At 43.8% G+C, this 12,652-nt stretch overlaps 1 protein-coding gene across 2 annotated transcripts in view; it reads right to left on the bottom strand.

Moving 5' to 3' along the window:
* Positions 1-12,652, bottom strand: part of RAPSN (receptor associated protein of the synapse) — a 447,427-nt gene that overhangs the window by 253,356 nt on the left and 181,419 nt on the right. For both annotated transcript variants that reach the window (XM_069623106.1, XM_069623107.1), the window contains exons 2-3: positions 11,750-12,088; positions 6,342-6,500 (exon numbers count right to left, since the gene is read on the bottom strand). In XM_069623106.1, the coding sequence (XP_069479207.1) occupies positions 6,342-6,500; positions 11,750-12,088 (498 nt within the window). The remainder of the gene's footprint in view (positions 1-6,341; positions 6,501-11,749; positions 12,089-12,652) is intronic.

A 12,652-nucleotide genomic window follows, 5' to 3' on the forward strand; every position in this document is an offset into this window, starting at 1 on the left:
AAAGCTTCCATGGGCAAAGCTCGAATCAGGGGCATGCCGGCCGATCTATGGTCGGCGATGAGATCTTTATGCACAGACACTAACATACAGATAAAACTCAATTCAAAGGGCCTTCTGACTAAGAAAATACTCACATTCAAGGTCTTGAAGCAAGGTTGTCTTCTGGCTCAGACCCTTTTCAACTTTTTTTGTCATACCTGGCAGAACATATGAATTCTATTAGGTCATTTCCCCCGACAATGGGTGATCAAAAACTAGCATGGATGCTTTATGCGGATGATCTGGTCTCGATCGACCAGACTCCCATAGGCCTCCAATGTAGTTTTAATGCTCTAAACGAATATATGAATAAAAACTGTCCAGAGATAAATGGTTCAAAAACAGATGTTCTTGTTTTGAAATCGATTAAGGGATCGAAATCTAACCCACATAAATAGTACTTAGGAAGCCAGAGGTTGAATAAGGTCTCTTCCATACGATACCTAGATTCCCATTTAAATTGCAGTGTGAATGATGCTTTCTGTTGCAGAGAATTGCATGGAAAGATGAAGAGCCTTGCAATTCAAGGTTCTTTGCTTCCAAAGAAATATGGAAAATTCTCGTTCATTCCGTTGTTAACCGTTTTTAAATCAAAAGTGGCTCCCATAATTACGTATGCGGCAGAGGTTTTTCTTTTCACTCCATGCACGATTTGCACCGGGCTGGAGGGTGTCTTTTGGAGAAGGATCTGGCTTTTCAATAGTCATGATAAGATTTGAATTGGGCCTAACGTCATTGTATGCAAGAACTGTATGGAAAACTTTGGGCCTTTTCCGAAAATGTTCAATCTTCCCCTTAGGCCGTTCCGTATTTGATTGTGTTTAATGGAACAAATGGAAGAAGCTCCCTGCGGTTAAATATCTGGAAAGAACAACGTTTAACCATTTTAAACAGTTTGGGAATAGACTAAGTAACCTTATTAGAGAACCCAAACTATGTGAAAAAGAAATTGTGGGAACACGAACGAATTCAGACAGTAGGAAGGAAAAATTAACATTGATTATATGCAGATCCTGAAATAGCTACCAGAGCAGTCAATGTCATACCTAAATACCTAATGAAGTTTCTGCATCAAAAAAATGAGAAATCGCATCATGAGATTTTGCTTAAACATTTTACCTACAAAGCAAATCATATCGACCTGTATGAAGGGTGATGGAAACCTATTCTGCAGATTTTGTCAAAACGTTGAAGCGATAGAGACCCTAAACATTTCACAATGTATTGCCTGTACTTAACCAATAAGCAAACCTCTTACATAGGCAAATTCATAGAAAGATACTCTTCTTACGGGCAGTTGATTGGTGGAGATTGTTTTTAGCGGGCGAAAATATACAGCTAACATTCGCCCTGGTTACATTTCTAGGGAAACGTTATATGGCAACTAAATCCCTGCATAGTAATGTTTCGCTTATGAAAACAACATGCAGTATAATAGGACATGAAGCCCTCATTAGCATGAGATTGGATTTCTTTTTTGTCCCCCTCCCCTATATGGATATGTTGGCAGGTGCTTGAACTGTAGGGAATTGGAAAGTACTAGAATGATGTTATGATGAAAAAGCTTTTTTTTAGCAAAAACAGTTGTAACTATGATGAATTGAAAAGAGTTTTTAGAGAATATGGATGTTTTTAGAAGATATGGATGTTCTTTTAGAGGATGTGGTTGTCTTTTTTCTTTTATTTTGTATTGTATCTGAAGACAGGATTGTAATAAACCAAACGTCTGTAAAAGAAATACTGTAAAAGAGTAGGGAAGGGGAGCTTAAAGTCCACTGAATTGTTAATGAAGTTACTGCTATGGCCCGACCAGCTACTGTACGAAATGTATACACATCCACTGTAAAGGAGATATGTGTTTATATATTGTTAAGCATAGCATGAGTGTTCCTTACAATAAGTCTGTGTGGAAAAAGATTTATATTGAAAAAGTCAGTGATATACTCTTTGACATGAGTTTATACAAGTAGGACCAGTTACAGGGATTTAGCAGGAGTTTGAGTGGCCCACTTAATAAATCAGTGTAAAAAATCAGTTAGATATTTAAAAAAAACAGTGAAATACTGTTTAACATGCCTTTACATTGGCAGGACCTATAAACCGAGAAAAAAAACCGGCATAAATAAAAACAAAATACACTACGCTCAGTTGTGTCTATTGTTAATAATCACATTGGTGGAGCAGATCGAATCTTGCTTTCCATTTGATTGTGGCGTTCACCGCTGGTTCCCAATCGATTGAGGGTACACCAGGTGAACGCTCATCCTCAGGCCCACCACTGCTACTGGAAACAGCAAGCACCTGAATGCCTCTCTGCTTGAAAGGACTTTTACGTCGCACAGTGTTTGCAATCAGAGCATGCAGGTGTCCCCATTGAATCACAAGGGGACACTGCATGGTGAAATGATAGACAGTGTCTCGGGAGGCTGCATTAGACGTGCCTTGGAGATACATGGGTGCCAAAAATATGGCTTGATGTGATCATGAGTTTAAATGCAGATATATGTACAAATAAATGCAGATATATATACAAATGTCGCTCTCAAGTACAGTAGCAGGAACGGTTTGTCTGGCTGTGCAGACAGTCATGGAGGTCGCAAAGTGGAATGAGGAAGCTTAAAGCAAGCGCAGGATAATCCCATTTATGTGCTTTATCTCAGGATGATAGACTAGAGGCAGAGGCTTGAGACGAGAGTGCTGAAGTTCTATATCAATGTTCCAGAGCTATTAAGGGCTTACTTTCCGGTGAAATGTTTGACGAAAGGCAGTGTGCGATTGGTAGTGAGCTACATCAAACACTAATGAGGAACCAGGGGAAAGGTTCTGTTAGAGCCTACCAAGGAATCAGGCACCACTCTCTAGAGACATTATGGATCAGAACATCTGGGTGGTGATGTACAGCAAGGAGCTCAACAAACCATCGAGAGTTTGGGGTACGTTCTTTCGGAACCTTCTCAGCTCACAGTTGGCAAGATGATGCCACCTCAGACCAGATCCAGAGGCGGATGCTACAGATATGTTCCTCCAGGATCAGATGAAGGGGTTCCCATCTGCCATTTGCAATAATCCCCACAGTACTGGTTCACATTTGCAGACAGAAAGCGGGATAAGAGCTTGGGGCGCTGCTCTGGCCACTCCTCACAGCGGTTTACAGTCCAGCTTGAATGTTCTGCAGACTCTCCGAATATTTTTCCTCAGAGTCCTGGATGAAGGATTGAGTGCACTTGCACTGCACACAATATCGAAAGACATTGGTTGGCAATGGTGCCCATACAGCCAACTTCTAAAGCTGAAGGGCATTGAACGTACGCCTAAAGATTACAAGTCTCAAGATGCCATCATAATCTGATGGTAATGCATTCGATGTCTATGCAGCCTGTACTGCAAATCACCAACTGCACTTACATTTCAGTTTAAATGGAGAAGAGGGCGGCATTGGGCCCCTTTCAATGCCAGTTAGGTTGGTGTGGAGCAAACCTAGCATTTCGTTGGCAAACATCACTTTTTAAAATGAGCTCATAGTGAGACTGCAAAACAGTGCAAATATGCTCTATCGTGACAAACATGATCCTTTTCACGGCTACCGTCAAAGTGACAGTGGCATTCTGGGCCCTTTGAAATATATTGATCAGACAATGAAGGAGAACTGCACACAAGGCATTAGGGCAGTCCATGCTCTACCTCTATGCTGGGGTGAAAGCCAGGGCATGAGTGTATTTAGTTTCCAGAGCTGAAAGAAACAAGGGTTCCCAACTGCACTGGTCTAGGGACTTAAGAGTCATGTACTCATCAAAAATAATGCTAACAATGTTTCCTTTATAAGCACCCTGGGAAGGCCACCAGCCAATCAGGGAGCTGAGAAGGGGCTCTGTATTAGCATCCCTATCTGCCCCGTTGCCAGTTTTGTAAAGATTTTTTGAAAATGGCTGTTTCCTCTATTTTTCTGCCCTCAAGTCCCCTTGTGCCTCTTCCAACGAACCACTGCACCATGAAAATAGAATAGCTCTCTGCTCTCTGAAACCTGTTTTCGGAAAGGAAATAGCTGTAGCCAGGCGCTAATGACGACAAAGACCTGGTGGCAAGCTTCGCTCGGACATTACCTGGGACAGGTTAGCTGTTAACAGCTGGTAAGGCCTACCCTCAGATCTCAATCAGTACATACCGCCATGGTCTGACCAACAAGCACAGGTGAATTTATGGATGCTCAGAGCTTGGATGTAGAGCCGCTGAGTTGGGGGTAATGCGTCCCCTGAATCCAGGCATGTAGCTGCTGGAGGCCTCGCTGAAATGTTAGAAGCTCGTCTCCTCCCCTGAAATATCAAATACACCTAGGCGTTGTTAGCAGTGTTTTCTAATAGAAAAAAAGCTGAGCAGATTATCTATCAAAGGATAAACCAATGCACATGAACGGAAGTGTTCATAATGACTTTAGTGAATACTTAGAAAGGTCGGGAAGCAGGTGTTCGAGTTTGAGGCCTTCTGGGGTACACAGGATTGCCAAAGGGGGAGAAAAGCATGGTCCATGTTGTAAAGACCCCAAAAGGTTCACCATGATCAGTAGAAACATGCAAGTCATTGCCGCAGAACTGGGCACTTTCAGGTGAATAGCAAAACTGAGCGAAAACATATCTCACAGAAGAAAATTGACTGAAATGCTTGTGCTGCCAAAATCATCATAATCCTGGCAATCAGTCAAATATTTTTTTTATATCCACATAAAAATCATTACAATTCTTCTAACATTTTTTATCGCTGAAATTCATTTTAAAAAAATGCTAAGATAAAGATAAGTATTGAAATTTAACTGTATTTAAGTGTCATATGGGTAAACAGTTGTGCTACTCGTGGTACATTTTACCTGCTTCACATTTCCACATTGTAGTGCTTAGCGTTGCTTTAAAACGTTTTTAAACATTTCTAGGTGCAGTAAAGTAAACCCGATTTTAAAAATGGTAGTGGGTGTTTTTGGTTAAATGTGTGTAGTTAAAGATTTGAACTTTTAAGAACTCAAAACACTAAGTGTTACACAATTCCTTGAATACATTAAAATGGGTAAAAAAAAGAACAAATATGCAGTGCTGGGGTCGTTTTAGAGTTGTGTGTTATTGTTCCTGGGACAGGAAGCGCACAGAGGAAGTGTGCCAGGAATAGATCAGAATTGTTAGCTTAGGCAAAGTGAAAGGGATTGTTGGGAGGTTGGCAATATGGTGGGACTGGGAGGTTGGATAGCAATCGTAGTTTGGGTCAAACAACGGTGTGTTTTGTGTTCATGGTGTTGGTGGCCTGGACGAAGGTTGTAGTCTCTTTCCATCTCATGTGTGTAAGCAGAAGGTGCGTGTTGAAGATGAAAGATGGTGTGGTGAGGGCATCCATGTACCTCATTAGGAGAGTTTTGAATTGTGCATAAATTGGCATAGGAAAATAAATTGTGCATAAATTAAAGGCATATTTAGAGGAATTAATTCACACCAATTAATTGCATCAGTAGCTGGCTTTACCCTGGTTGCAAGTACACCATGTCATGCCACAGTAAGAAAACATACCCAGACTGGCTGCACCAATGTAGGCCAGTATGAGCAAGGCTTAGATTTACAAGTACTATCCTCTCAGAATGTTTAGATCCTCAAGAATATTGTCATACCTTTCAGGATGAAGAAAGGAGCAGACAAAGTCTCAGTGGCGATACTGCCATGTTGTGGAATGACCTGCCTCTGGAGCTCAGACTGGAGGCATACCAACTGCAGTTCGGAAAGAAACGTAAGACCCTCCTCTTTCAGAAGGCCTACATGCTTAACTTGCAAGAAACTCCATCCACCATGTGGTCTGGCAGTTATATCCCACTTGCTGGCATGCAACTGTATCTGCACATCCATGGTCTTCTTGTCTAATTGATTATACTTGCACTGTCCTCCCTGCAACATACCCACTTTCCCTCCTTCCCTTATTTGCACTTGCAGATCCAAATGCTTTCAAGGCCTGTGGAAGATCCTTGTTATTTCCACCCTCCCATCCTTGAGGTGTTACGAAGCGGCCATGACTGTGGCTGGTATCATACAAATCAGAAATACATCAAATAACTAAATAACTCAGAACCAGATGTTGAGTATCCCTACCCTCACAGCCACAAGTTTTTCCCCATATCGCACAACACATTGCAGTTACATGTTCCGCTTCCCAGCTTTGTCCCTGTTCTTCACCCCCAATACCTTTTTACAAGCATATGGGGATCCCATTCTCTTTGTTTTCCATCCCAAAGCCTTCCCTACAGAGGCATGCCTTCCCATACCTTGCTGTCCCCATACCTCGCAGCACTCCATGGCGTCCGTCAGTCGACCCACTTTCCGGTAGGCTGCAGCCATGTGGTACTGGCTCATCGCGCGATACTTGAGGCTCCAGCCTTTGCCATAGTCGTTGACCAGCTCGGCTGCCTTGCACGGGAAGAAGAGGGCCTTCTCGTAGTCCTACAAGATAGAGAGAAAGGAACAGTCAGCAGCAGTCACCTTACAGGCTAGGGGTATTATTACTATATCAGGAGAGATCATATCAGGAGGAGCGATAAGGCGGGGGGCGGATTCGAGCAGGAGAACTGCCATACCAAGACAGACTGTCCAAATATCTAACCTGTAGAGGCAGGGTTAGACCCGACAGGCGAGGCCGCTCGTGCAGGATGTGGGGCAGAACCTCTCCGGAGATGTCACCTGCAGAGGCAGCCTGCTTCAAAAGAAGTCCTCTGTAGAGGCAGGCAGAGGCTAAACCATTTGCAGGGGCTGGGCTTATACTATCGGGAGAACGCACTAGCCGGGGCAGCCCTGGTCAGGAGGTGTTATCTGCAGAGGCACAGAGCAAGGCTACTATGGCAGATCTGCGCTGGGGATTCTGGTATCTATTTTCTGTGCTACGAGACTTGGATAGGTCAGGGCGCATCGAGGGCACAGGGTATGCCAAGCTCATGCGTAAAAGCTCTGGACCGTGTCTGTGAATGCGTGACTGTGTTGGCACCTGTTAGCTAGTTCGGCATTTACTCTGGCACAGGTCAGTCTGCCCTGAACTAAAACTTTGGGTCGCTTTCTTTGTTCTTGATGCTGGTCACAACCTTGACACTGGAAACTCGTCCCTGTTCTAACCCACGCACAGTCGGTTGAACAAATTAAGGGCAGGACTAAAGAGGCATATGGAAGGACCTTTAAGAAGCTGCATTCACAAACCACATACATATCTGCTAAGTTTCCCAGTTCCACGCAGCATCTTTAAGACAGCCCTGTGTTTTTTTCCATACTGCATGCTGAGACTGGTAGGCCACCCTAATAATGGGAAAAACGAAACTACAAGTTCCAGCATGAAATTTGAAGCAGAAAGCAGGACTGGCTTGAGGTGTCACACATGGAACTGGGAAACCTGGCTGGGAAGCATGTACTCATGAGCAAGAAGAAGCCTATTAGCTGGGCTGGATTCAGGATCCCAACCCCCCTTAATATTGGTTGCATGTAGAACCCCACACACCTTGAGCCGCATCCAGAAGTCCCCTTCATTTGGGCTGGATGTGGCCTCCATTACTTTGCAACACAGGGAGTGGGCCCTTTAAGAGGTCCCCACTTGACTTGATGGAAATCAGTGACATGACGTGCATCCGGGCGAGAATGCACAGAGGTGACTAAAAGAGGCTCCCGCTCAGGTGCAGTTGGCAGCCATTCTGCCATGTTTGCCTCATGAAAACTCTGCATCCTCTATGCAAACTGTGGTTAAAATGTTGAGAAAGTTGCATTAAGGCCACCAAGGAAACAGACCGTGCTGTAACAAGACCCAAGTTACTGCATCTGGTGGGTGGCGGAAGTGCACAAGACTTTTCTCAAGCTCAAAATTACCCCAGCAGAGGACGAGAAGACGAGTATGATGCAGACACCGCAGCCCCGTTTACATATTTCTTAGCATAAATAAATGCGGATTATGAGAGATTGACATTGAGGCAAACTCAACAAAAAGTGGGAGTTCTAGCATGCCTGTGAGAACTGGAGAGCACTCCCACTACCGACAAACCCAGATGAAGAGGTGAGAGCGCACATAATACAGGAATACAGATCCAATAAGTTACGACGGCTTATACTAAGAGAACCAGGAATGTCAGCAGACAGCCTGATCAAATTAGGGCGAGCACATGAGATGTCAAATACAAAAGCAGTGCACATGGAAACAGTACGAGGAAGCAAGGCCATAATCAGAGCACGAGATAGAACACAAAGAGGGCCTGGGAAAGAACTACAGCCAGAAAAGGAACACAATGAAAATGTGCAACAGGGGTAGAGTTCCCTCATGACAACATAGGCCCAAATGAATCATTGCGCACACATTTGCCCGTTGAGGCCATCCAGAGTAAATAGGGCAGCAAGATAACCCTGTCAGAGTAAAAATGGCTGCTAATGAAGCCCTAGAAGATGAGTCAGAAAGTGAAAGTGAGAAAGTGGTCTATATCATTATGAATTGAAGAAAAAGAGAACTTACCCGAAGTGTCAAATGGATATCATAGAAAGCTCTGATAGACACTGGGTCCCCCGTGAATGCGATGGCCTACATGCAATCCAAACAACTGGAACCCTGGCCCAAACTAAAACTGACTAAAAAGAAAGGATACATTTATGGAGGAGTCATGCTTGCGCCATTGAAAGGCACAGTAATGATCAGTAATGAACAACTGAAAGGGGAGGCAATGTATTTGCTACATGGGAAGACTCGCCAATTAGTTGAACCACAGCAGAAGAGATGAAATTAACTGCATTTGTTAACCGTGTAAAGAGGATAAACTAGAAGAATTTCAAGGACTATTCCAAAATCATTGGATGCCTCAAAGATAAAATAATACAACTGACATATTAACGGATCAGTAGAAACCATGGCCTTTGCTACAGAATGATACCATTACACTCCTGGAACAAGAATTGAATAATATAGAGAAACAAGGAATTATAGAAAGGTGCGAGGCCCAAGCCCTTGGTATCCTCAGCCGTCACCCGGAAAAAGGTAAAACAACCCAGGGAGGTCCGAATTTGCATAGACATGAGATTCTCAAACTAAGTCATAAAATGGAAAAGCATGTCCCACCTACTATGGATGACCTCATTGCTTATTTGAGTGAAGCTTGATCATTCTCCAAATATGACTTGAAGTCGGTCTATCACCAACTGACTTTGCACCCAGATTCTAGACATATAACAACATTCATAACACACAGAGATGCAAGAAACTCAGCTTTGGGATATCGTCCAAAGCACAAGTATTCCAAAATGACTAAAGGTGATAGGAGCATTAACCAACGCCATTAGCATAAGTGATGACATCTTAATATGTGCAAGGAATGAAGAACACCACCACAAAAGACTGAGGGTGGTATTGAGAAGACTATAGGAAAGTGGTGTAATGCTACACAAGAATAAATGTAAATTATTTCAGCAGTAAATGGAGTTCTTTGAACATGTATTATCAGCCCAAGGCATATCCATTGACCTGAATATCGTGCAATATATACATATGCACAGCCGATGCTCCAAAGTGCCATAAATATGTCGCTTTTTAGGAATGGTAACGTACTGAAGTAGGTTCATTCCCAGTTTGGCCACACTAACAGAACCATTGAGAAAACTGCTGAAAAGGGGCACCGAATGGACCTGGAGGGAGCGACAACTATCAGCTTCTCAGGAAATGAAGGATGTGTTGTCAGAAGAAACCAGCAAAGGCAACAGAAGTTCTCGAGGATGCAAATGTCAATAGGTTGGGGGCCGTACTCATCCAAAAGGGTAAAGGAGGAGATGTCTAACCCGTGGCATCTGCTAGGGGAGCTGTGACACAAAATGAACAAAGATACTAACAAATTGAAAAAGAAGCGATGAACATACTATGTGGATGTCATCATTTCTATCTGTACTTATATGGACATCCATTCACAGTTATGATGGATCAAAAACTGCTGTTATTATTATTCAGAGGATCTGCACCAAATCGCCCCACCAAGAATAGAAAAGCATTATAACTACAAGAGTATTAGTGCTGTACGTAATACAGACCAGGGGCAACCCATGCGGCTCATTGCTTGTAGAGGCACCATAGATCAGATAAGAAATTGAACAAGCTCATCGCATCGAAGAACATTTCAGATGTTGCCCGATTGCCCTATGACTGCAAGAAATAAAAACAGCAACACATGAGCCATGCAAGGCCACCGAACAAGAAGGTGGAATAATATATTGGCAGAAAATGAACATTGTACGCCAACCAGGAAGTCTGAACTCCAGGCACTCATGGGTGCAAGACAGGTGTTCTCTCTATCAACAGAAGGAAATCTACCAGATTGCTGCATCTTGGTATGCAGTCACTCTGGATCAGAGCAGCACAATTTGATCATGCAGGGCATCAAGTAATAAAGGAGACCAAATCCAGAATCCTAGCGAAACCCCCTTTTTTTCTGGGAATCGATGTCATGGTTGAAACAGAATTGAAGGAATGCTTGTCATGATAGTTTTCAGGAGAAGGCGATCCCCCCAGCACTACTCCAATCAATATTCCTAAGCGAAATGCAGTGGGAAGCTGTCAATGCTGACTTTTATACATCACCAAATTGGGGCCAATGACTGATTCTAATGGACAAGTTTTCGTGATATCCTGTGGTAGAAATAGATCTTGGCAGTCCGTGTACTACCAAAGAATCAAAACAGACGACATACCCCATTTCAAGGCAATGAATTGCAAACACATCTACAAGAACTGGCAATCAAGCATAAAAAAGAACACCTCGATATCCACAAGCAATGGCAAGGTCGAAAGATTTACGAGGACCGTCAAGAAGGCTTCACACATAACAAGACACCAAAAAACCAATCCCGCCAGGCACTTTATCGATTACTGAGACTATATCAAGTGACACTGCATTCTTCAATGGGTAGCTTGCCTATCACAATGCCATTTGGTCAATGCATTTATTGGTACCCTTCCGGGCCATGTCATTCCATGCCCGTAGAAGTAGAGCTCAAGGGAAGAGCAAGGAACGTAAACGCTGAAATTCTTCTATACAAAGGAGAGACTGTGTGCTAATTAAGGACAAGCATCCAGGAGGAAAGTTCCCCACACTACTCGAAGCTGACCCATGTCACATACTAGAACAAAAAGGAAACATGATAACTGGATATCAGGGATGGTTTACCTCAACCTGGAACATTTTGTGGTTCAACAAATTAAGAAAAGATCCAAATGTCAATCACAGTGATTCTGAAACCATTGGTGTTCACCCTGAGAAAGATCCTTTGTCTAACAGTGGAGTAGGAAGTCCGGTGGAGACCCACAATAATGCAGAACCAAGAGCGCCAGCCATTAATGAAGGAACCCAAAGGCGACATCATCCCACACTAAACATCAGAAACCCCGAGTGTTTGCAGGACTATGACACAAACTGCTTGAGGGAACAAACAAAAAGAGGCACTATTTTTGATTTTTGGGAGAAATGTGGTGTAAAAATACATGGCACAGATCTGAACAAAAAGGAGTCTCCCACATACGGGTGGGGCACTCCATAGCGGAAACACAATTTTGGGAATTAAATATTGATATAGCGTGTGGTGCTGCGCTGCAAGGCACGCGCGTTACATCTCCAGATTAATACCACCACTTAACCTTCACAATTTAACAGACGCCTCACCTCATTTTGAGCTGCATGCACGAGACCCCTTACCTTGAGCTGCAGGTAGAAGCCCCCCAAACTGCAGCAGACCCTGCACTCCAGCATCTTGTCATCGTTGTTGTGTGCATAACGCAGAGCCTTCTCAAAGCATTCCAGGCTCTTCTGGAAGACGCTGAGCCCAAGGTAGGCATTGCCCATGCTCAGACACACCTGTCCATTGAGCTGCAGGCTAACAGTGCTGCCCTGCATGTTCAGGCAGGTCTTGCAGTACGAGATGGTCTTCTGGAACTCGCAGAGCTTCTCGTTGCTGCGCGCCAAGTTCAGGTAGCTTTCCATCAGGTAATCTGGGTTTTCCATCTCTCGCGCCGTGTCAATCTGGATCACTGCAAACTGTCATCAAAAGGTAGCATGAGGCACAAGAAATGGAACTCCCTGAATGAGGAACAACTCCATACATTTGGCTCGACCCCCCACCCCATAAGGCAAGTACTCCATTAATGTGTTCCAACTGATACATGAAGTGATCCTGGCAAGAGCCCCAACTCCCTGCACAAGACTAATCTATCAACATGGTTCAACTCCCAGCATGAGGCTCGATGCCTAGCATGAGCCACAACTCCAAGCATAAATCGCAACTCCACCCATGAGGCACAATTACATGCACAAAGACTAACTCCAATCACGAGGATGAATACCTTGCGTGAAGTATGGCTCCCTGAGTGAAACAAGATTCATTGCACGTGATGGGACCAACTCAATGAGGCATGCTATCCTGCATCGGGCACAGCTATCTAGCGGGCCCCCAAAAACCTGCATGAGCTCCCAATACCTGAATGAAGTCTGACTCCTTCTAGGAGACTTTACTCCTTGCAAGAGGCATCATGTTCTGCTTGACCCATGGATCCCTGCCTGAGGTCTCACTCCCTGTGTGACACCCAAACCCCTGCATGAGAC

This window comes from Ambystoma mexicanum, chromosome 11, assembly GCF_040938575.1.
Source record: "Ambystoma mexicanum isolate Mex_15411 chromosome 11, UKY_AmexF1_1, whole genome shotgun sequence".
Taxonomy (NCBI): Eukaryota; Metazoa; Chordata; class Amphibia; order Caudata; family Ambystomatidae; genus Ambystoma; species Ambystoma mexicanum.